The sequence below is a fragment of the Catharus ustulatus genome, chromosome 11, assembly GCF_009819885.2.
Source record: "Catharus ustulatus isolate bCatUst1 chromosome 11, bCatUst1.pri.v2, whole genome shotgun sequence".
In the NCBI taxonomy this organism is placed as follows: domain Eukaryota; kingdom Metazoa; phylum Chordata; class Aves; order Passeriformes; family Turdidae; genus Catharus; species Catharus ustulatus.
In genome coordinates, this window is record NC_046231.1 from 8,896,406 (window position 1) to 8,920,246 (window position 23,841).

At 39.8% G+C, this 23,841-nt stretch overlaps 1 protein-coding gene across 3 annotated transcripts in view; it reads right to left on the reverse strand.

Annotated features, from left to right (window-relative positions):
* Positions 1-23,841, reverse strand: part of ZNF423 (zinc finger protein 423) — a 225,754-nt gene that overhangs the window by 68,678 nt on the left and 133,235 nt on the right. For all 3 annotated transcript variants that reach the window (XM_033069467.2, XM_033069468.2, XM_033069469.2), the window contains one exon: positions 17,958-18,042. In XM_033069467.2, coding sequence (XP_032925358.1) covers positions 17,958-18,042 — 85 coding nt within the window. The remainder of the gene's footprint in view (positions 1-17,957; positions 18,043-23,841) is intronic.

The following is a 23,841-nucleotide window of genomic DNA, read 5'->3' on the forward strand; positions in this document are numbered from 1 at the left end:
AGCCACAGATGCTTTTGTTTCTCATGCCCTTTTATTTTTATACTAGAGGTTCATACTGTATTTTCTGTTGGAAGAATATGATATTAAAAAGGGAAAATACTTCCATTATAGCATACCTTTGCCCAAGATTTTGTTACTGCCTGACTGACAGAAACCAGACAAAGAAATAAAACAAAAGTGGGGCGGGGAGAATGTTAAGCTTTTCATTTATTTAAAAATCTATATTATTTTATGATTCTGCTTTACTTTATGCTAAGGAAACTAACTCAAGACCTGATCAGAGTATCACTTTTCAAATGCCTAAATCCCTGTAAAGGTTTAGTGTCTGGCTGTGTGCATTTTGCTCAGTATTAACATGTTCAATGGAGTACTTTGATTTTTTTTTTTTTTTATCTAGACGCCAGAAGCTGGTGAATATATGCTTCATAGCTTCAGATAAACCTTTTGTTCTTCTGGGGCTGATCAGCTGGTGCGGCAGCGAGAGGGAGAGAGGAAGGAAATTCACAGGGGCTCCACGGTTTCAAAAAGTCAAATTACCTCTGAGCCATGGCATTGCTGATAATTTAAATGAAAAAATATATATACAGGCTGCACCACACAACATCTCTACTGTTAGGACTTTTAATGAAGCCCCAGTTGTGATGACACTGAAGCAGGGAACGCTACGGTGGGATAATTACTTGGCTCCCTCGCAGCTGAGTTTCACAGATGCATTATTAACGGCACATTCCATGCCATAACGAGCACCGAATGTAGGTGGGATTCGCAAGCCCCGGCATCCGCCATTAGCAGGTTGGCGCAAACACAAATGAGTGTTTTCACAAAAGCATGCAAAGGTTGTGAAATTCCAATGAATTCTTTCACTGGAAAAAAGAGTTCAAGCTGCCATGACCGGATATGTCACCTCCCACGGCACGCTGCGCGCCCGGCGAGGCACCATGGGAAATTACAGAATCAGAATGCATTGATTTTTCTGTAGAAAATACAGGCGGCAGCCCTGATGAAGAATTAAGGAGGAAATGTAATAACCTAATTCTCCTCCAACATCCTCACATGCACCCTTTCCAGCCCGGGCACCCGGCACCTCATCCAGACAATTGCCAGGTGAAAGACACAGATAAAGATTTGCTATTGCTTAAGCACATGGTGGGATACTGGGCAGGGTGCACCACCAGCTGCTTACACCAGGGCTGGACTTGGCCCACTTTGTCTGAATGTCACCAGCTTTAGGACACAACATTTCCAAGCAATACTTGTTTTATGCTACCACATGTTTTATGTTTTTCTCCGACATTCATCTCCTAAACATTCCTTAGATACAAACCTTTAACAGGTTTTCTCCATAGAATACTATTTGCAGTATAAGAAGTTATTAAAATTTCCTCCTCAAACTATACTGCATATGGCTTGAAAACTCTGGAGAATACAGAAAGAATTTTCCCTCTCTTTCACACAACATGCACAGAAAATACGACATTAATGTCTTCTTTTCTTACAGGGCAAGTTCCCCAGTCTCTGTCCCTGCCTCCTCAATGGCACACACAGTTAAGCCATCCCTCACTGCTGCACAGTACTGCTTATTTCCCTGTTTGCTGAAAAACTTTGAACTAAATGCAGTTACAAATTTAATGGCAGCCCTGCTTCGCCCGTTTGGTTTTTTCAAAGCTTCTATTTCAAGGTGACCCTTTTCCTACTTTGTGTGTCACCCCAAGTGTTGCTGTTCACATACTGAACCAACACTCTCCCAGTAATTAACACCAGCACTTAATGAAGTCCAGCTGCTGCGATGGCAAACTGAAGGGATGCCAACCTTTGTAAACTAGTACTAGGGCTACTCCAGTTACAGCTGCTTTAAAACCACAGCAATCAACTTCTCTTTGCCTACTTCTCAGAAATAATTCTTACCAAATAAGACAAGTGTTCAAGATTAAGCATTTAATAATAAAGCTTATCTCTGAACTAATATTTCAAGCTGGAAATGATATAAAGGGCTGGATCAACTTAAATGAACACAGCAAAATTAATAAAAATCCCAAGCAGCAAATGAAAATCTAAAATGAAGATTTGCCATGTTAAATACATAAACCTTTAAAAGCCCTAGAAGAGCAGTTCCAAGGGAAAATTGGAGACAGACTCTTCAGCAATATCTGGTCCTCTGAACTCTTTTCCTGATCCAGTTTGAGAGACAGTAACAGCCAAAGCTTTATTAAAATAATGCTCTCTGCCAGTTATTTCATTACATGCAGGGACATGGTAGGGATACTAGGTGAATGCTGCTTGAAAGGGTCTGCATTATAACTCATACCACATGGATTTTCAAATCTTCCACAGTTCTCCTTTACATGTGCTTTCTTGCTCTACTCCTTAATCTACCTTGCTGAAAATATTGTCCATGCAGAATTACCAATAACATTGCATGATTTAAGCATGTATTTCCTTAACTCCTCTCCACAGTCAAATGGCAATTCAAAATTTAAAAAAATGCCCTCCTCTTCTCTCAGATCTTCATTTCTGCTTTACATCCCTATGCTGTACTCCCACTTCTGCTAAAAAGACATCCAGTTTGGGCTGGAGAGAGATCTGTGAGCTGAGCTTTCCCAGGGAGAGGAGTCCCAGCTTGCTGCCAGAGGTGGGCAAGCAGGGAGGGCCAGAGAAGGTGAGCTGGGCCAAGACAACGAAGGGCAGAACCCCAGCACATGTACTTATTTTTCAAAACGACTAACAGAGATAATGGCTTCTACTGTGATAAACAGTAAGTGGCATTTTAAATTGCATGTGGGAAGGGAACTGACTAATTTACTTTCATTGGAACTAATTTACACATAGGTAATATGTATCACTTTGCAAATATATGCAGCACCAGGAAATTAACAGTTCTTCCAAGCAGGGGTTAATCCAAGGCTCAAGCCCTGCAGTTGGGCCAATTTTTCCACCAGAGACCTAACATTGCAGGATCGGTATTAAAAGTACATCCTCGATTATCCTGGATGTCCATGCCCCCTGAGAATAGAACTTAAAAACAAAATCATTAGCTTACACAATAACATAGTCCTTGAAAAATAAAGAAATTCTTGTGTACAGAGCAATGCTGACTTCCAAGCACAAATTCCTTCGTTTTCCTAAATGCTGGATTTGGACCCTACCAATGACTCAAAATGAGCTGCACTGAAATAATTGCAGAACCCGGCAGCACTCTGCAATGTGTCAACAGTGCAAGGGCAGGAAGGTAGGAAAGACTAAAAGCCAAGAACCCAACTTTAGTGTAACTTACAGAAAATATTACACATATTATGCCACCTATTTTTCTTACTGTAGTTTTGATTTTAAATTATGCAGACTTTCACAGGGAAAGTAAATGTTTAGTCTCTAAAACTGTTGTGGTGAGGTTCTACAAGGGCAAACCATGGGAATAGAACATGATGGCTTTGCATGGCATGACAGTAACAAGGCTCACAAACCTCTCACATGCATTGCCCTCTTTATAAGAGTCAACCATGAAAAAAAATCTGTTTACAACAAAAGGCATCTGGTAACTATGATTATACTGCCTTAAAACGGAACATTTTAGATTTCTTAGCTCCCTCTTTTGTTCAGTTCTAGTCCTTATGCTTGCTGTTTTCTGCTCTGCCCTGCTCTTTTTTTGTGCATGTTAGAACCCAGTATGACCAAACCCTGTAATCACCCCACTGATTTTTAAACAGGTGAGTGTTATTAGTTTCACCAAGAAAGAAAGTCCATAGATATATTTTAAATTCATTTTTCAAGTCGTTCCACAAGGCAGCTACCCTGTTTTCTCTGCAATGATAAAGCTCACAACTTGCTAGCTTGGAAACTCGAGGGAATTGTCTACTTGAAAGTAGAGCCTGAACTGCTAAATATGGATTCATATCTAGATATTGAAACCATCCTGCTTCCCAAACACTGGCTGTTCAGATCCATCCATACAGTTTTTACTCAGATTTCAGGTTGCTCTAACATGCTGGTACTCAAATGCACACAGACAGTGAGGTCTGTATCCATGAAATTAGAGGTATTTTCTCTTTTGTCCTGGAGGCCCATTTTTAAGTTACTGCATGCCACCACTCTGGAGTTAAGTAAAGGTTGTACAATAACTTCTGAAGAAAAAAAATACTTTTATTACAAAACTGACAGGCAGAGGAACTGAAGTTTCTTATAGGTTACTATCCTGTATTCAAGATTTTAAAAGGTAAGGCCATAGACACCTCAAAATAACGTTTCTTCTATATATTCATGAACAGAAGAATAGACTTTTTAAGATCATGTGTGGAAAGTATGATCTGTAGACCTTTCAGTATTGCTGAATTTCTGATTTCAGCACCCTAAGGCACTGCTATATCTGTATAGGTGGTTAGTCCCTGTGTACCAGTGTACAGACAGTGGGCACGCAAGGAGCTTCATGAATTAGGGGTATGACAGATGTGGCTCAGTCAGGATAAAGCAATAGCTTTAAACATGCCACAGGCAGTGCTTCAGAGGTATAACTGTCCCACACTGTTTTTAAAGAACAAGATCCAGGATTCTGGCATTCTGAACTTTAAACCAGCTCCTAAAACAGGCATATTTTGCTTAGACAAGACATAACCTTATTGTATAATAACTCAGGAATGTAATAAAGTCTTTCCTCCTGCAAAAACATGGAAAATAATGTTTCCACTGTCTTTAGATTGTTGGCTTTCATTTTCTTCAGTAAGTTACCCTCTGGATTGCCACAAGTCCAGAGTCTCCCTGTTAGAATCGAGCACAGACAAACCTGCAAGGGATGCTGCTGCTTACCCTGCAGCTCCTCTCAGCAAGTATGGCAAGGGCTGATGCTGCTTCTCTTGTGCTCACTTTCCAGACAGGGAAATACTAATTGTCTTTTAAAAATCTCTATAGTATTTTGTCAATATTTTTTTATTACAGCAGAGCATGTATAAATATTTTATTGTAAACCAAGGGCCTAAAATAAACAGTTTAGTAAATAGTTATTACATTACAAGGAAAAACATCTGTGGAAACTGTTTTCCATGTAATTATTCTTGCTATTTTACATTAGCTCTCAATGTGAATTTCTTTGGCTCTAATGTTTCACTTGTTCTAAATCTTCCTCCTTGTTGCTATTATTAAAATCTTAAAAAGGTGCCAAATCTTAAATGAAGAAAAAAAAAAAAGATTCGCTAGAAATTATTCATATCACAGTGAGCCTCTACTAAACCTGGCAGGGGTGCAATATTTTCGGTGAAATTAACATAAAATATACAACTGCAAATTATCCAGGAAATAGCTATGTTCTTTACAGTGCGCATTTACATTTGGTAAAAAATGTTCTACTTATCTGTCTAGCACAAAGCTCCAATCGCTTCCAAAGGCACTTTTAAAGGGATAGTGATAGCTCTGCACAGGGAGCACGGTCCTTGCAGAGGCTGTAACAAATAGCTGGGGGGCAAAGTGACCTTCAGTAATTACTGAGGTAACAGTCAGCACTGGACATTCCTTGTTGTGAATACTAACAATCTAATTTTAGATATATTTCCCTTTTGGTACGCTGGATGAATTTCCTCTCTTAGGCCTAAGTCCTTTCTACTAAACACAAGAAAAACTGTAATACCATGTAAAATGCAAATTTTGCTGTAAATATTTTATAAAATTGTTGCATACATCCCAAAAGCTATAGGTCTTAATTGAGAGCAGGCTATTTTTCCAGTCAATATATGGAAATGGAAAATGCTAATTCATGTTTTTCTACTTATGAAAAACCCTGGAGAACGGCAAAACCACAAATGCACTCACTTTAATATTATAAATATAATTTGGCTCCCTCTTTGCAGTCCCTGATGTCCTGGCTTTTATCTCCCAATGGCTGCAGAGGAAGAATCAGAGAATCGCTTTTACATGCCCTGCGCAGGAAGTTCCCCCTGTGTGCTGCCAGCTTGGCAAAAGAGCAACAGCCTGAGCTCGCAAACGCAGCAAACAGGAACTGAAACAAGAAATTCCAATGCTCCTGCACAGGAAACGAGGCTCACACGCCAGCAGACCTGCTCAGGATGAGTGGTGTACACTCAGCCCCGCTGGCCAGAGCTGTCCCTGCCATGGGCCAGGGCTGTCCCCACACTGGCCCCCAGCCCCATGGCTCCGCCTCGCATTTATCTGTCTCCCTTCAGAGCAGCCAGTGGCCTGGATAACAAAGCCTGGAAACCATCTCTCACAAGTGGTACCGAATATGACTAAAAGTCATTTAGCCTGCTCCAGTGTACAGTTAATTGTGCTTGCCTTTTTCATCCACTTTTCATTTCCTTGTCAAGGAAAAGACTGCTTTTTCCATCCTCTAGAAGAGAAATCATTAGGCTGTTAAAGTTAAAACTCTCCAAAGGTCACTGATGCTGGCTTTGAAGAGTGAAAATGATATAATTCCCCATTAGACTTTTAATCTCATGATTAGAGCTAAAGTTAACATGGCTGTTTCATTTTCTACCAGGCAAGAGTAAACTCATTTTTTCTTTCTCTACCAGAATACTTAATGGCATCCTATCTTGATGAGCAACATCTCCTAGTCAAACAGTATGAACAATGAAAATGCAAAATACTTTGGAGAGGGGTTTTGAATTTTTAAATGCTATTGATTAACAGGAAAAGTCTTACTACATGCAGCACAGCAAAATCCACCCATGGAAATCTCTCATGAGGCAAAGGATCTGCTCTTGGCTGACAAAACTGCAGTCCTTGCTGGCACAGCAGAGAGATGAGGGGGAAGGATACTTTTATTCCCAGTTTGAGCTCTTACTCCTACATCCCTAGAATTTACTGAATCCAGTAATGCGAGTGAGTGCGGGTGGGACCCAACATGCAGTAAGAGCCACTTGCCTGAGTGAAAACTGCCCCCCCTTTAGCCTCCTCAGGGGCATTTAGATTCACAAAAACCTTGCAGAAGAGTCCATGGGGCAAGAATTTACAGGTGCACACTGGTTTCAAAACCCAATGTACAGCATTCACTGTTATTACAGGCAGACACATGGAAAAAAATTCAATTTTCTTCATTCAAGACAAACTCTGATAACCAGCTAGTAAAACTCAGACTATAATTTCTTATTCAGTGTTCCACATGAGATGCATTTTGCTGAATTTAACATGTTTTGCTGTTAATGGATTTCACAGTGTGTTGCCATTTTTATACAGCTGTCCAAATAAAATGTTGTGTACAATGATGTGCTTTTACTGTATTGCTATCTTGCAAATGGCAGCCGATTCCCCAGTTTAAGCCTTAGGAAAATGGGAAAACTCTTTGACTAGGCCATTTAAAATACGTATTTTGGGTCTCTGGAGTTCTTTTCCTTGTAAGTCATGTTCAAACAAAGATGCAAGAACAAAGATGCAAGATAGCTATAATTGCACCTTGTACATTTAAGATCTAATAGTATTTCCACTGGAATGAGAAATCAAACCTCAATATTTTCACTTGTATTTTTAAAACTTTTCTTTGTTGAACTAAGTCAAAAGATAAGTAAATTCAAAAGGCTTAGATTTTAAAAAATTAAATTATCCATCTCGATTTTCAAATGCTACATAAAGTAAATTAAGCAAATAACATCTCATGATGTAAATTCTCAATCGCTTGGAAGCTCATCATTCAGGTTTAACACATTGTTGACTTCAGTTTCTGACACATTAGAATTAGTCTTCTAAGGAAATTCTCTTCATTCATGTTCTGGAAGTGAATGCACAGTTACTACCAGTTTAAAAAGATTTTAAAGACATAGGGAAGGTTGCTTTGCTTTTTTCTCAGCCTATATCACAGGTGTTTTTTTTTTTAATGGCAAATCAAAAGGTCCCTGGGTCTTTCAGGGATTTTTGTTTGTATTTTTAAGAACGGGGGGATAAAAATGGAATTTCTTAACTAGAAAGTTAAACAAGGAGAAAAATGTCACTGGAATACTTTCTTCCCTTCAACTTTATCTATATCCGGCCCAGCTTGAATCAGTTACTGTTCATTGCATGAGGTTTCATCATTTAACTTTTGTTGCCAATATTTATTCCTGGATATAACTCACAGTCATGGGGTTTAAGAACTATTTGTCCATACCCCAATAATACATAATAGCTGATGCGTGCAAAACATAACAACAGAGGACATGCCAGTGGTGCTTTAAAACACCCAAACTCTATCTGCAGCAAAACCTAAAACCAAGGGCTCTGCCTTGCATGACCAATGCTAAAAAACTTCCCTGTGAATATAGAACAGGATAAAGTCATCATAAACTCTAAACTCTTCCCAGTTACACACACAATGATCAAAAGATTTGGTCATTTTTAAGGCCCATGTCCCCCAGATGATGGAGGATGTGCAGCAGGATTAAATCCCAGGTAGGCTGTGACCGACTAAAGCAGTGATGCAAACACATCAGCAGGGTGCACATCCTACCTGGTGCCATCTTTTGTAGCCTTCCCCACCAATTCAGGCGGGGCCAAAGAAGGAAGCACTGGACTTAGTGTTAGACACTTCCTACGTGAAGCAGAAGGCACAAAGGCTCAGCTGCTCTCCATGAGGTCCACACCTCATTCACCCCATCTGCCCCTGGGTTCGTGCCAGCAGGACAAGTCACAAAACACAAAGCTGAGATTGTCGCCCCATAGGGGACACTGGTGAGGCCACACCTCGAGTCCTGTGTCCAGTTTTGGGCCCCGCAATCCAACAAAGACTTTGAGGGGATGAAGGCTGTCCAGAGAAGGACAACAGAGCTGGTGAAGGATCTAGAGAGTGCAGTGAGTAGCATCTGAAGGAGCAGGGGTCTCAGCCTGCAGAAAAGGAGGCTCAGGGGGACCTTCTTGGTCTCTGCAAACCCCTGACAGGAGGGTGCAAACAGATGGGAGTCCGGTTCTGCTTCCAGGCAACAGCAACAGGAGAGGAGGAAATGGCCCCAAGCTGCCTCAGGGGATGTTCAGGTTGAACATCAGGAAAAATTTTTTCACTGAAAAGGGTGGGTAAGCATTGGAACAGGCTGCCCAGGGAGGTGGTAGAGTCAGAACCTCTGGAAATGTATAAGAAAGAACTGGACGTGGCACTCAGTGCTCTGGTCTAGCTGACAAGGCAGTGCTCAGGCTGGACTCCATCCTGGAGATCTTTTCCAACCTCAATGATTTTATGATTCTATGAAATGGATAAAAAGACAACTATGGAACTACAGTGAGGTGTTTTGACCTGCTGTGGAGCTCTGTCTTAGGAAGACCACGGTATTCGTATGCAATTTCTTTGGGTTTCTTCAGTTGTGACAGGACAAAACATTTTCCACTTAAAGAACCATGACTTGCTACTTCTTTAGAGTTTGACATTACCGCAGAGAAGTCTGACAAGGACAACCAGAAGTCCCCTACCTCAAGCTTATTGTGCAATCATCTAAAAAAGAAATTTAATTTTTAAAAAGACACACAGTGGATCTCAAAAGATCTATTGAGAAGTCAAAATATTCAATTAAAACCCTTCAGATTCTTAAAAAGGCACAAAGCTGTCAAAAGTTACTCATAAATTGAACAAAGTCTGTGACAAGGAAGCAGCATATCTGCAGAGACCAGTTGTGCAAAAGCTTTATCTGTGCCAGGAGCCTTGAAACAAAAGAAAAAGTGCATAAAAGTTTACATGGGTTTCCTTCATGGGGATCAGTGTAAGGAACCTCAGGGTAGCAAAGTTTTCCTCCCCAAATTAAAAAGAGAATGATGCCAGTACCCCAAACAGAGCATCCAGGGAGGGCCATGTCTGATTTGACTTGCTTGCCAGCTATCACAAAACAGAAGTAATAATTTTTAAGGGTCATGTCAGTTGGTAACCTCTTGTTCCAGGAGACCAGATAAAACCTTCCTGAAAGTTAAGGATGCTGTTAAGTTTAAGCCATAATTAAAGGCAACAGTGCCACTGTCTCACTTTGTTGCTTCCCAAGTAACAGGAGGTATAAACCTGGACTTTCAACATGTGAACAAACCCTTTTTCTCTAATAATGAGAGCTAGGGTTCAGCATATGCACACCCTTAGTGATTCACCAGAGGGTTGTTCCACAGTCAAAAGAAGAAAAATAAACATTTGTCAATGCTCAAAAGTGCTGAATACTGAGCCACATATTCAGAAAGAGTAAAATCCAGAATTTTATCAGCAGAAAAGGAATTTAACTACAGAACACTGATATTAAACATATTCTTCTCCCATTTTCCTATGACTGGAAACAGTCTGGAACCTTGTCTAGGTTCTCCCAAAGAGGTAAAATGAGTATTTTATAACTCTGCCAAAGTTAATTCCTAGCTAATGCAAGTATAAGGTCTTTCCAGTTTCACTAAACATTCATTCCTTTCTTCTTTATTCACTTCTCATATATCATCTATTTTTCAGAAAAAGTCACTAAGTTTTCTGTCAGTCAAAAAAGGTGGTACTGGTATGAGATATTTCCAAACCAGTGAAAAAAGAAGAAAGGGGGATAACATCTACATTATCCAGATAAAACTGTTACTTGCTAAAAAGCTCCCACAGAGAAAGCAACACCTAAATTTTAAGGACAGAACAAATAGAGACATTAGTCCCACAATTCACATGAGGAGAACAATGTCCTTAAAACATTTATATCAAGTCTGAAGACTGCACTTAGAAATGGTGGTAGGTTTTTCCCTTCCTCCACCCCCAAGAAATATTCTGGTGTTTTTCCTCAAAAGTAGGACACAGAGGGGTGCTGACCTCTCCACCAGAAAGCAGAGTCATTTCGCCATCTGCAGAGAGAACCCAAGCCCCATATGGTGAGGACATGTTCTCTATTCCAGATTCAAGATTAGCAAAGAGGGGCTAAGAAATTTGTTTTTGAACTTAGAAATATGTAGCTATATGCATATAAAACATCTGAGAATAAGGCAGAAACTGCCTCTGCAGATTTTTAAATACAAACATAAAACAGTTTTTAAGGTGAGTTAATAAAATGAAGACCAAGTCACATATTCAAAAAAATTATTTCTAAAGTTTACTGAAAACAGCATTTTTTGCTACACTGCCTAGCTGATGCTGAAAGGCTGGGACTAGACTGAGGTGCTTGTTAGTGATAACTTTGAAGAAATACCACACTTAAAACTCAGACTGATTGCAGAAAAGGTGTTTTATCAACTGCTCCCTTTATGAATAAATATGAAACTACCAGGAAAATGTTTAAACAGGTGTAATCATCACTGCATATGAAAATTGAGTTTGGAGGATGTAAGGAATCTTAACACAGTTAAGAAAGAATGAAAGCAATGGAACACTGCGATCATTGCCCATTATGCATGTATCATGCAAAACAGGAATGTTGTCATAGCAGCTATAAAAATGTCAGTGAAAACTGAACTACTATTAACAAGTTGTAAATGAAATGAAAAATGCAAAAAGAATATGTGGATGAATACATTAAGGGAAAAGTTATTTCTTTTCTGATAAACAAGCAAAACAAAATACATTCTCATGAAATGGAGTAATTTGTGTGAACAAATATGCATAGATAACAATTGCAGGAGGCCACATCTGCACAGGAAAACTGGGTAAAATTATTAAGATTTTGTATCATCAATTTTCCAGCCTTAGAAAGGAAGGAACAGTAAAAACACAATGGTTTGAAGTTTTAAAGTAAGAAACCAATTAAATTAATGTTTATATTAAAGCAAATTTTGCTTACTAAATAAAGGAAGCAGCTTCTGTCTGTTAGCAATGGCAACCTGGCTTTCAGTAGATTTCGACCCTGATAAAAAGTATTGGAAAACAAATATTTATGGCCTTTAATACACTACACTCATTACAACATTTAATGACTTGCAAATGTGGTTAATGCTAAAAGTAATGAATGCAAAAAAAACCAAAAATCACAACAAAAACTGAGGAACATACGCTTAGAGTTGGGCAAAATAAAAATAAGGAAACATTTACTGGCATGAGAAGATGCCTGTGCCCAGGAGCCTGAGCCAGCAGCAAGCTCCACTTGGGCAAAGCCTCTCAAGCAGCACCAACAGGACCCCAGCCAGTTCCTGGGATTAAGGTGGCCAGGGGCATGTGGAGGGAGACACCCTGTATGTGTTCATCTCTTAAGGTAAGTACACTTAACACTTCTTTTCCAAAATTACTCTTTCTCAATAGGCAAGTGTTGCAAAATGAAAGTCTAGTACATATTGTTCATTAGGCAAGTCCACATAGAATTGGATATTAAGGCAAGCACTGGGTAAATATAAGAAGGTTGTACCTTCAATTCTGCATTAAAAGAGCAATTACTTGGAATATGCTTTACAAACATCAAAGTTTAAAAAAAAAATCTGAGTTCCTAATGTGTCCATAATTAATTCACACATTCAGCAGTTGAGTCCAGAAATATGTTCCTGTTGATAATTTGCAAGTAATGCTTCAAAAACAATCTGGCACATCTTTATTTGCCTTAATGCCTGAAAGCTATTAGTAAGACAGTGCTTTACAATATCATCATGGCTGCCATCTACGTGCTTTAACAGAAGTCCTTAGGTCCAAAGAAATAGGAATTTTACAAGAATTAAAGCTACACATCTTCCAATATTAACAACATTTATTTCATGCAAAGTAAAATATGTTTTTTATAAGAGGCATTCTGAGAAGCATTAGCTGTCCTCAACTCAATGAGAACAAAGTGCTTCACAAGATCAGGCCTGAGTATAAGAAATGCTTCACATCCTTATCTGAGAATGTCCAGGGCTAAGTCTCTTCCCATGCATAAGAGTCAATTCTGCAAAAATGAACCTTACCTACATCCTTGTCACATACACATGCACTCAGAATCTATCGTGACAGGAAGGAGTTCAAGACCATCCAAAATGGGTCAGAATTTTTATTCATATAATATATAAATTAGCGATTTTATTAAAATCAAAGTTTATGAACTTTATGTTTTATGAAACATAAATCAAAATATAAAACTGTTTGTTTCAATTTTTAAACAGAAAACAAAAATATAACTGGAAATACATTGATTTATGCTTGATTTGAGTATGATCTCAACCCCTTCACCTCTGTACTGGTTTCATCTCAGCAACTGCTGAACACAAAATGAGTTTTCTAAATTGCTGCTTTTTAGAAAATTATTTCTGTAGTTATTATTGCAGTTTGACCTTTTCCAATCATCCAACTTACTTTGCTATATTAAAATATTATGTTATTTTAAAATGTTAACAAAATAACAAACCTATAGTCGGCCATTGTTTTGTTTCAAATACTTGCATGCATTTGAAAGAAATGTAACTGTGGATGGATGTTTTCCCTTCTCTTTTGTGTTTAATTCTGGCAGAGTGTTTCCAGAACTTGAAACATGATCTCTAAGGGCAGGAAAGGTAATTAAGATCCTTGGAGTCCTACACTACACACTGTCTATGATATGCCGTGGCTGGCAGTACTCAGAAAACCCTCCCAAACAGTGTTTAACTTTGTCAATCCCATCTCATCAAACAGACAGGAATTTATGCAGGCTGCAGTTCAAGACCTGGACCACAGAACAATTTTGCTGTGACTTCTGGAAGCTTTCTCTTCAGCACTCCCCTCTGTCCCCAGCGGCTCCCAAGGCACAGACAGGGCCTCATGGCCACATCACAAACACCTCCAGCCTGTGCCCCTCCTCCCCTGCTCCCCAGCGCTCATTGCTGGCCTTGGTGGGGAGCTCTGGCAATTCCACAGGGAAGGGCAGGAGCGGCGCTGGGGCAGGGCAGGGCTCTGAGCACTGGGACAGCCTCTCATGAGCCCACAAACGATTGCATTTCTTTGGAGCCAGAGGCAGGAGGAATGTCCTAGTGTTGGAGCACAAACCAGGAATCATTATTTTCCCTGTTCCACCACTAACTGAGCCCCAGTTGAGTTTCCTGTGCACATTTGCCAGGAGACTTTCTTGGAGAATGGAGAAAGAAGAGGTGGGACAGCTGTTCATCTTCTCTGAACATTAAATGGAAAACATGCCCCATCTAACTGAGACAGAGAGAAGTAGTGCTGTGCCCACTTCTCTTACCCAAAGAACTGAGAACTCTGGCAGGGATCCAAATGCACTTCCCATTGATATGGGCAACCTGACCCACCCAGAGAACATTATGTGGAATTATGTGCACCCTGAAAAACATCAGTTAGAGAATCCAGCCTGACTGTGGGAAGAGCACAGCTGTAAAAACCCAACAGGAAAACCCTGGGTCTAATCCTTGTATCTCCGTGCAGGGCCCCGAGTGGATTTCCCTTGGCAGAGCAGGATGGGAGCAGCCGCTGCCCGCACGGGGACTTGGCGGTGGCCCTGTGATGGAGACCGAAGTGCCAGGGCTCCCCCAGGCACTGGGCAGAGGCTGCACTGACAGATTTCCACGCTTTGGCTGCTGCCATGGCTGCTCAGAGCCCCCCATAGAGCCCAGGGCCCGCAGGCCCATCCTCCCCTGCATCCACCAGAGACGGCACATCAGAGGCAGAGCAGGGTGGGGAGAGAAGGGGGAGAAGCTTTAAACATTGCCAGGTCAGCGCAACAGGAGGCAAGCAAGTACAGAGGCAGCAAGAACTACTGAAAGTTTTTGATATAGTCCCAGGTGGACTCCCCAATGCCTGTAAATGTTTCAAAGGGGGATCCCCTTTCCATGGGCATGGAAATGTTTCAAAGGAGCCCCAATCGGTGCAATGTTTCAAAGACCACTGCTCTCTAAAAATTCCAGCCCGAACTCCCCCCCCAGCTGAAAACCTTCCTAAACAGATCCCTTCCTGGCTAACCCCAGCTGAGGAGGTCTGTGCTGCCACACAGAGCCCTGCTACAGGCCCCAGCATCAACTGAAACAAAACAGCTCCCGTTTCCCTCTCTGGGGATGGCTCCAGCCTGCTCCTTCCCTGGGGACCCCGGGAAGGACCCAATGTGCCTCTGTGTTTGTGCACAGGATATGAAGGGTTAGAGTGCAGCAGGGTAATTTTTCAAAGCGGTGTGTGGGAGTAGAGCTGGAAATTCCCTGCATACTGCTTTGAAAAAAATAAACCCCCTACCTCCATGAATTATGAACAGGGCCTCCAGCTCCAGACTGGGAATCTGAGAGGCTGAACAGGGAGGCACAGCCAACTTAAATGGATGCAGTTTTTAAGACCATGATGTCAGAAATAATTGAATTCTTTAATTATATTATGGACCCTGCTACTTAAAAGATATCGCTGCTACAGAGCAGGGATTCCTTTGCTGACAGTCACTTGAGCAGAGTAAAACTGTAAGCAAGTGCTTAAGATATGTCAACTATTGATTTTGTGTTTCTCGAAGTATGAGAAGAAAGTGCTGCTGAGAGGTCTTGGATTATCAAAGCCAAGGGATTTTTTACCTAAAAATTACATGTCAAGGCTAACTTCATTGTCTTGGCTCTCCTCAAATTCAAAAGAGAGATAAAAATCTCTCCCTGGAAATGCTTATCCTACTCAAACTCTTATCTTAGATTGGTATCAATCATTCATTTTCCCCAGACAGCATCTCAATGACTATATTAAACCAGACACCTTAACTTTAGACAGATACAAGTTCATTGAGATGAGGCCAGCCCTAAGCTCTGAGGATATACAGTCTGAGGGCAAGTTCCTCCTGTCTCCCAAACATCTGCATGTTCACCCTGTGACCTCAGTGTCCCCCCAGGACAAACAAATCCTCATCTGTAGATTTTTAATTAACAACAATGACATTAATAATTCCTGTGAACTAGACCTGGGCTGCAGAAACAGCTATACTAACTTCTTTCTCTTGCTGCCCATCTGGCTAGACTTGGTCTAACACAGAGAAGGGAAACTCTCGCACCCTTTAGCAGTGATAAACCAGCCTAAGCAGTAAGGAGGAATGTGCCAGTGTGTCCTAAGGCCTGAATAAAGGAACAAAGCGCTTGGGCTATGACCAAGGGGTAAGCACAGCAGGCAGTCACTCTTCCTACTGTTATTGACCCAGGACTATGTAAATTAAAACCAAAAATCTGCACAGCATTAATTGCTTGAGAAATGCTGACATCTACCCTCTCCTCTCCCCTTCAGTATTCCCCAGTAAAGAACAAATACCAAATAGCAAACTCACTGGAAACACCTTTTTTGTGAGCAGCTGCATGTCCTGAAGGAGGGGGGGCCCAGGAGCCTTGTGAACCAAGATGCCCAGAGTGAGAAGAAGTTTGAGTCTATATTAAAGGTTTCTACACTCTGCTCTTTCCTAAACAGAACAATTAAAAGCAGTGATGACCATAAATAAACTCACATCCTCAGTCTGTACCTCGGCAAAGGGACATGAAGGTATGACACTGGAATTATCACATGTTTTCTTACCACATCCTGGCATTTACAATGTTCTAGATGTACAGAACTGGGCTCATAGCACTTTTGTACTATATAGAGTTCTTCCAAATATTAAAGTAACTGATGTACAGCTTCAAGGAAACAATGGGTACAGTTCTCACAAATAACAGCACCACAATTTTCACAGCCTCCTATGCCTTCTACACCTCTGGTTTTCAATGGTGCTAAGAACCTTGTGGGGTCATGTGCATAATTGTATATTATTCCAGACAGTGCTAATATGGGCATATTACACAAATAAACTTCACATTGCAGTTACTGTAAAATGAAGAAATTACATTTTTCCAAAAGAGAAAAAAAAATAGTTCTTGAATCAAGCAGAACCTTAACTCAGCATTTCATTACTTTTGTATTTAAAAATCATTTATTTTAGCTACTGGATCACAAATTAAATTGAAACAAGTGCTAAGCTTGCTAAGGACTCCTTTCTTAAAATCTAGGAGGGAGCTACATGAAATCACCATGGTCCAATTAACAAGGATCTCACTCTTCAAGCTTGCAAACAAGAGATTACATTAACACCTGCTTAAAAAGCAAACATTTTTAGATATCTTTATCTCAAACTGCTTGACATTAAGTTAAAACTCCTGCCTGGCTCTTGAATGAAAATTATTGTGACTGACGTATGTTTTTCATTTGGGGGTAGGGGTTTGAAGACTGTGTCAGTCCATATTTCTCTCTCTCTGGTATTTAGGCATAATCCACTTCAAAGCTAATAGGAGTTACATACCTGAATTGATGGGAGAATAATTTCCTAAATGTAAAATTGCTGAAGGAAAACCATTATGCTTATGGGAGATAAATGCTGCATAGGAATGTATGAGACACAGAGAGCACTGTTGGGTCCTTGAAGGGTCTCATCCAACACATGCTTACAGTGGCATGTGTAAGTATCTTCTTGTGGTCTATGCACCAAAATAAACTGACCTCTTGGGCCAACACATATATTTATAACATCTGTCCATACAGGGAAAAACCTTTCTTTCTGTTCATCAGAGAAGCAATCATGCAGCTGCAGCAGAAATACAACCCATCAGGTTACAACAATGCTTTTACTAACTCCTGAGACAGGACTGTCACAGAAGGCAGAAAGCACTGATTTGTAAAACACTTGTATGTCTGAAAAGCTGAACTTTCTGAAGTCCAGAATTGTTGGGAAAAGTAGAAAAAACCCACAGAAGTAACTCCGTAAATGTTTTGTTTTGACAATGTTCCACAGGAATTCACCACACTTAGCTGGGAAAATGCTAGCAGTTACATCTATTCAATGTCATGACATACAAAATTGAAACATAATTGCTCCTAAGTGGTTGACAACTGGCAAGCACTTTTTACACAGATAGAGAGAAATTTATGCTATCAAATGGAAGATACTGTCAAAAGTTTGATTTTAATATAAATGAAAATGCTACACGAGGACTCAAAAGGATAAGGAAAAAGCCCAGCAGTAACACTTTTATAACCACATATTTAAAAAGCTTTGAAGTGAAGAATCATTACATCAAAATCATTCTCCTTGAAAAATAAAAAAATAAATTACAGCATGAATATTAACAAGTTATTATAATAGCAAAGAGAGTAGCAAAAAAACAAGCAGCCAATGAGTGGCCTAGTGTAAAGAATGTCTTACCAATCATATGGTTAGCGACATGGATTTGTATCTCTCTCTCATTCTCAAAGGTCATCTGGCACTTGATGCATTGATAGGTCTTTTTCTGTTTAATAACCAAAAAGAGATTAGAGAAAACTGCACTGTAGCATAAGACAAGTGTGATCATGAATATAGCATGTTATGTGCTTCAGATTTCCTCCACTGAGGTTTTTTTGCCCATGTATTCCCAGGTCAGGCTTTTCTGGGACCAGAAACACACAATCTCTAATTAACAACCTGCTTTAGGAGAAATTTTAATTTCAACTTTAAAAATTTCAAATTACACTACTTGAAAATCTGACTGAGTACCTGAGCCACAATGAGATTGCTCCTGTCATTTAACCCATTGCAGTAAAATTCCCCCAGAGTGAAACAAAAGACAGAAAAGTGACTGTTTTCAGAGTAAGATCAACTTTCGCAAAAAATTCCACCTTTCATTAAACTCAAAATAGAGTAGGCAGAGCACCTGCAGTTACTTGGGTAAGTGAAGGAAAAAATGCTTTTTGTAATGGTCTCAAATCAGAAATCTTGAAAAAACTGCATTACCACAAAGAACTGTTTCCTGGTACAATCTGCTTATATTTTCTCTATCTCAAAGTCATACCAGGGAGGCCTAGCTGCAGAAGTCAGGAGACAGTGTGAAGAGGCAATTACATGAACCATTTATTCAAACAGGGAAAATGGGGTTTGCACTCAGATTTACAGTGATGTGTGTACTTGTACATTGCAGCAGGAAAAAATCCAAGAAACCATTTACAGAAATTTAAATGCATGTTGACAACTTGGATGTCCAACTCAGGAAAAAAAAAAAAAAGAAAAAAAAATCATGAAGGCAAAGCTTTTGTTCACTTGCAAAAACTTATTTCCCAAAGCAAAAGTATGGTGCTTTGGTTTGATGTACATGCTTATTTACAGCATGGGAATATGCTATCTAAATAGACATTTTTTTATGTGTAATTTAGAAAAATTGGACCTTTTGTGCCTACTTCTTTCTGGGGAATAATTCCTACTGCAACAATTGCCACTAGCTGCAAGCATGAGGTCTGCATCCCCACAGCCAAAGCTGGTGGCGGCAGAACACATGTGAAATCTCTGCTTGCTGGCCACAAGGGATGGATGAGAAACCCAAACCAAGAGCACTGAGAAGCCCAATTCAGTAAACAACACCCTCTTAACCTTTTGAAGAAAAATATTTTGAAGGGTACTTTTTGTGCACTTTTAGGTGCACATTACTTTTTCTTCAGCCTTAACCCCACACCCAGGTATAGAACCCCATTTTTAGGACAGCAGTAATAAGTCAGAAGTTTTGAGTTAAACGGAGGAGTTGCTGTCACCCCCCCCTCCCCGTGCATGAGATCCAATTTCCTCAAGCACCTGCTGAGAAAAGAACAAATTAGGTGCTACCAAGAGCTTAACTACTTCCCATGTCATCAATGGCAACAAGGTAGCCTGCTGGAAGTTAATGAAGAGGCTGTAACACCATAATAACAAATGCATCTATGCCTATGGAAGTTAAACATATTCCATGAATTCTGTAGCAGTGTGTTTGCTTAGGCAGGGCTTTCTAGGCTAAAACAACAATGGGTGATTAACATGATAATAGGAAGAAGGCTATACTCCATTGGCCGAAAGCTGACACAGCCAACCATATAAAAGGAAATAGTTTGGATTGGCTAGTTATCCCTAGGCAGCTCAAGAAAGTATCCTCCTGGAGTTCATTTGGAAATCAAGGCTGTTAATGGAAAAGCAGCTGGATTTCTGCAGCACTCTTTCTGGGGAATCTATTCTGGCAGATGAGCACAGCACACGTACACACACATGTCCTCTCAAACACACTGGCACACACATGCTGAGGGCTCCTAACTTCAAAACCAAAACAAAACACAAAAAACCTTGAAAGAGCAAAATAGGGTTGGGTAGTGACTGATTCATGTGGTCACATGGTCACCTTTTAAACTTGAAACTTTCCTCTTCCTTAAAACTTCAAAGCTGAGTTCTGTGCCTTGTCCAATGCTTATCTCAGCTACAAGGGTTCCCTCAGTAACTAGCTAGAGGTCAGTATTTCAGCCTGACTATTTCAAACCTTCAAAGTTATATTAAACACAGACAAATGATTCATTTTTAATTGATTTTGGTGCTTCTGAAAGCTACTTACTAACAGATCTGGAGACAGGATGTCTTTGTTTATGCACAGACGCAGCACTACCTCCTCCACACCATTTCACAATCTTATAAAACACTCTGCTTGGCATGAGGAGTCCTCAGCACATTTCAGACTTCCTCCCTGTGCTACCTTGAGCCTCAGTGAGACCTGTGTGTGCAGATGAGCAGCTTAAGCAAGGTGATGGCTCCTGTGACAGGGCACCCCACTTGACATGAAGTGAGGTTAATAAATGGTCTATACAGGTCTCAAAATAGCTAAAGCTATATTAGCACCCAAGTGTATATGCAAGAGCTGGAAGAGCTGATTTTTGGCTCATAATTAACTGCCTTTAAAAGAATGTCACAAAACATTCTTCCGATATCAGTAAATGGGGAGCATTAGTTTTAATAAAACTATAATTAGTTGTGGTACCAAATATGATCTTCTACTACCATTTTTCTGCTTTATGAACATTATTAAGGGATCAGTTACCTTTTTTTTAAAGTTTTATCTTCACAAGTAGTGACAACAAAGGTGCCCACACTCTGAGGAGCTAACAGAGTCTAGGTGATGGCATCTAGGTGATAAAAGAGACCAGATGAGCAGGCCTTCAGCTGAGAGCTCATTCCCCACAAATGTAAGATATTTAATTCCAGTCTTGGCACACTATTGTAGTAATAACAACAGAGGGTTCTGTTTTCTTTTCTGAAGTATCTATTGTTCCCATGGGTTTTCCAGACTATCCTCCTTTAAATCTGGAAATAGTTTCCTGTTCTACAAAGAAAATATTCCTCCATTCAAGGGGATTTACAAGGGAAGAGAAGGGTTGTGGGGGAGAACAAAGAGAAGGAGCTGAGTCCAAGAAAGTGTGCAGGAGAAAAGAAACCAAATAAAGGAACACAATAGGGTTTATTCTTCCAACTTTCTATGCTGTCTCCTTCCCTTCTTCACTCAAAATAACCTAGGTGGGCTAAAAATAGTAACACCATTTAAGATGAAAACTTAACAGAAGTGTAAACATTTGCCACTGTCAATGTTAAACAAGCATTTTTCATGATACCTGTGGTACAAAATAAAGATACATCTGTGTAAGAGAAAGAACAGCTTGAAATGTGACTGTTTGCAACATGAGGAAATGAAAAATCTCAATACTAAACAATTAGTCATGTTTCTTAAGATATGCACATTCCTCTAGAAGGCATGTGGAAATGAGTTAATAAAATGTAATCAAAACTGAAGCTGCTACACACAGAAGGATATTCAGAAAAACAGGAAAGCAGTACCTCTGATGAGATCTTAATATATGGAAGGCCTTGAACTATACTTGTGTCAGATACTGGAATAACTTTACCTGCGATGCTCATATGAAAAAACACTTTCAGTCCTATCCAAACAGAATAGCTCACACAAAACTATATGAATGAAACAAAACTGAATGTCAGACAAACCTGTTACTGCTAAGATGCATTTTATTTATTCCTCTTAGTGATGTCTCTTGCAGAAGACCATTGACTTTCCTTAAAACTCCTAAAAACAAATCCTCCAAAGAGAATGTTGCCATATACACACTGCAAAAGCTATGCCTGCCTGGAAATCTGTCTTGTTGATCAACATTAATGGATCCTAGGCAGACATCCTAGAAACAAGCATGATCAATTTACAGGTATTTCTTCCTGTTTGTTTGCCATACTAAAAATGTGAGGAAGACAGAACACAGCAGCATTTTCAAGGGTTATGTACTTTCTTTCATTCTTATGGATTTAAAAAAAAGCCTGTCAAGCAATTCCGAGTATTTTTCAATGTTCCTCTAGCTGTCTCTTACTGATCTTCAGAATAAAACCTCAAATAATTCAATAGTAGGAAACCAAAACAAAATATAACAAAATAATCATACTTCATTTGTGGTGCTAAATACACTTGCATATATACACAAACTTAAATACCTACAGTAAAAAGGAATTGTTCAGTTTCTCCTGTCTTTTTTTTCTTCCCAAATACTCTTCATTCATCAAGGGCTAATATTTATTTTCTCCCTTTACTTCACTTTGGGGTTAAATCTTCATTTAAGTTTTTTTCCTGAAATTCCTTAGGTTTCCACACTCCCCTCTTCTGTCAAAAAGTAAATAATGGCTGGTAGAAGGACCTCTGACACAGAAAGAAGTTACTAATTTTTTATGTTATTATCATCCTTTCCATTTGCTTGGATTTCATTCTGCTTATTCTTATTTACTCTGAAATATATATCCACTACTTAAAAATCTAATCTACCTGTATGTTCCTTCTGCTTGTACCTTGTCCTAATCTTCAGCTGCTTTTCTATTTAAGACAGAAAAATAAATAAGGTGTTTAAAAAATGAAATGTAGAAACACTCAAGAGTTGTGAGAAGTAGCTCTTCTCTGAACACATGCAGATCACTCTACATGCAGCGTGCACTAGAGATTGTTCCATTAAAGTGGTGTTTTACCTGTGTGCAGCACAGAACAAGATGACAAGAGAGTTCATGTTCAACTTGCTTAGCTTTGCTATGAAGCCAATGAAGTTAAGAAAATACTGTTCTTGAGTGCAGAGATGTATCACCATTTAAAAGCCAGTATAATTCTTTGAAAAGAATCCCTCTACTAGGCAAACACAAAAGGCACTCACTGCCTTCAGAACCCTGAGTGAAACACCAATAGTCTTCTAGTGAACTGATATCAGATTCAGGTCTTGTACCTATAATGAAGGATAAGATAATGAACTATTCCTAACAACAATATATATATTCCTGGGATGCTTATCTCTGACATTAGCACATGTGCAGGCCACAGACACCAGTAAGGTACCATTTGCCATCATCACAAATGCTGGTATTTCATTATCTTCTACAAAGAAATTCAGAAATTCTCTCATGTGATGAAATTCAAAGCATTTACCTTACTGAAGAACTTTAAATTTTCTCCTGAGAGAACAAGTATGGAAGCTATCACTGCAAAGAAAGAGTTAAAGCAAGAGATAAGACAGAAAATGCCAGTGTGTTCTGCTAGCCGATGGGAAGGGAAAGGTAATTCCATAGGTGCAACAATACCTAAGAGAACAGAGGCACTTTTCAAGAATTTAGAATAAAGTAAAGTCTTGAGGAGGAAGAAGGATAATAACCTAGCCAGACCTAGGTATCACGCCAAAGGAGGGATATTTCCATTTCTCATTCTTCTGCAAAATTATTTGCATATGCCTGGAGGCTTAGTCACACCCAAAGGGAACAATATCCAGTGGTTTTACCGAAAGAGAGAAAACAAGACATGAAATCAAGTTTTCTGTGGGATTGGCTCAGGAGGCTGGATTGGGGCACTGCCCCAGCATGGCCATATCCCACCCAGCTCAGGCAGACACTGCTGCCCCACATGGAGCAGGGATTACAGTTCCTGCCAGGGACTCAACCTGCACCAGCTTCCTTGGAGCCATCTCAGTCCATGTCCTCGGGACATACTTAGGCCCCTCTCTTACTGAGCCTCTAGCGTTCTAGTTGAATAAATGGTATTTTCAGGTGCTTTTAATTCAGTAAGATGTGTTTGTGGGTGCTTTAATTAGCAGATTGACATAAACAGGCATCTACGGCTGGAATTATTCATTAGGAGTTGGGTGCCTAATTTCCTCAGATACTTTTGAAAATCTCACCCCATCATGTTTAATTAAAAATGTCAGATGATATCAATACTCAGATGTGTCTGCTGTTGGTCTCC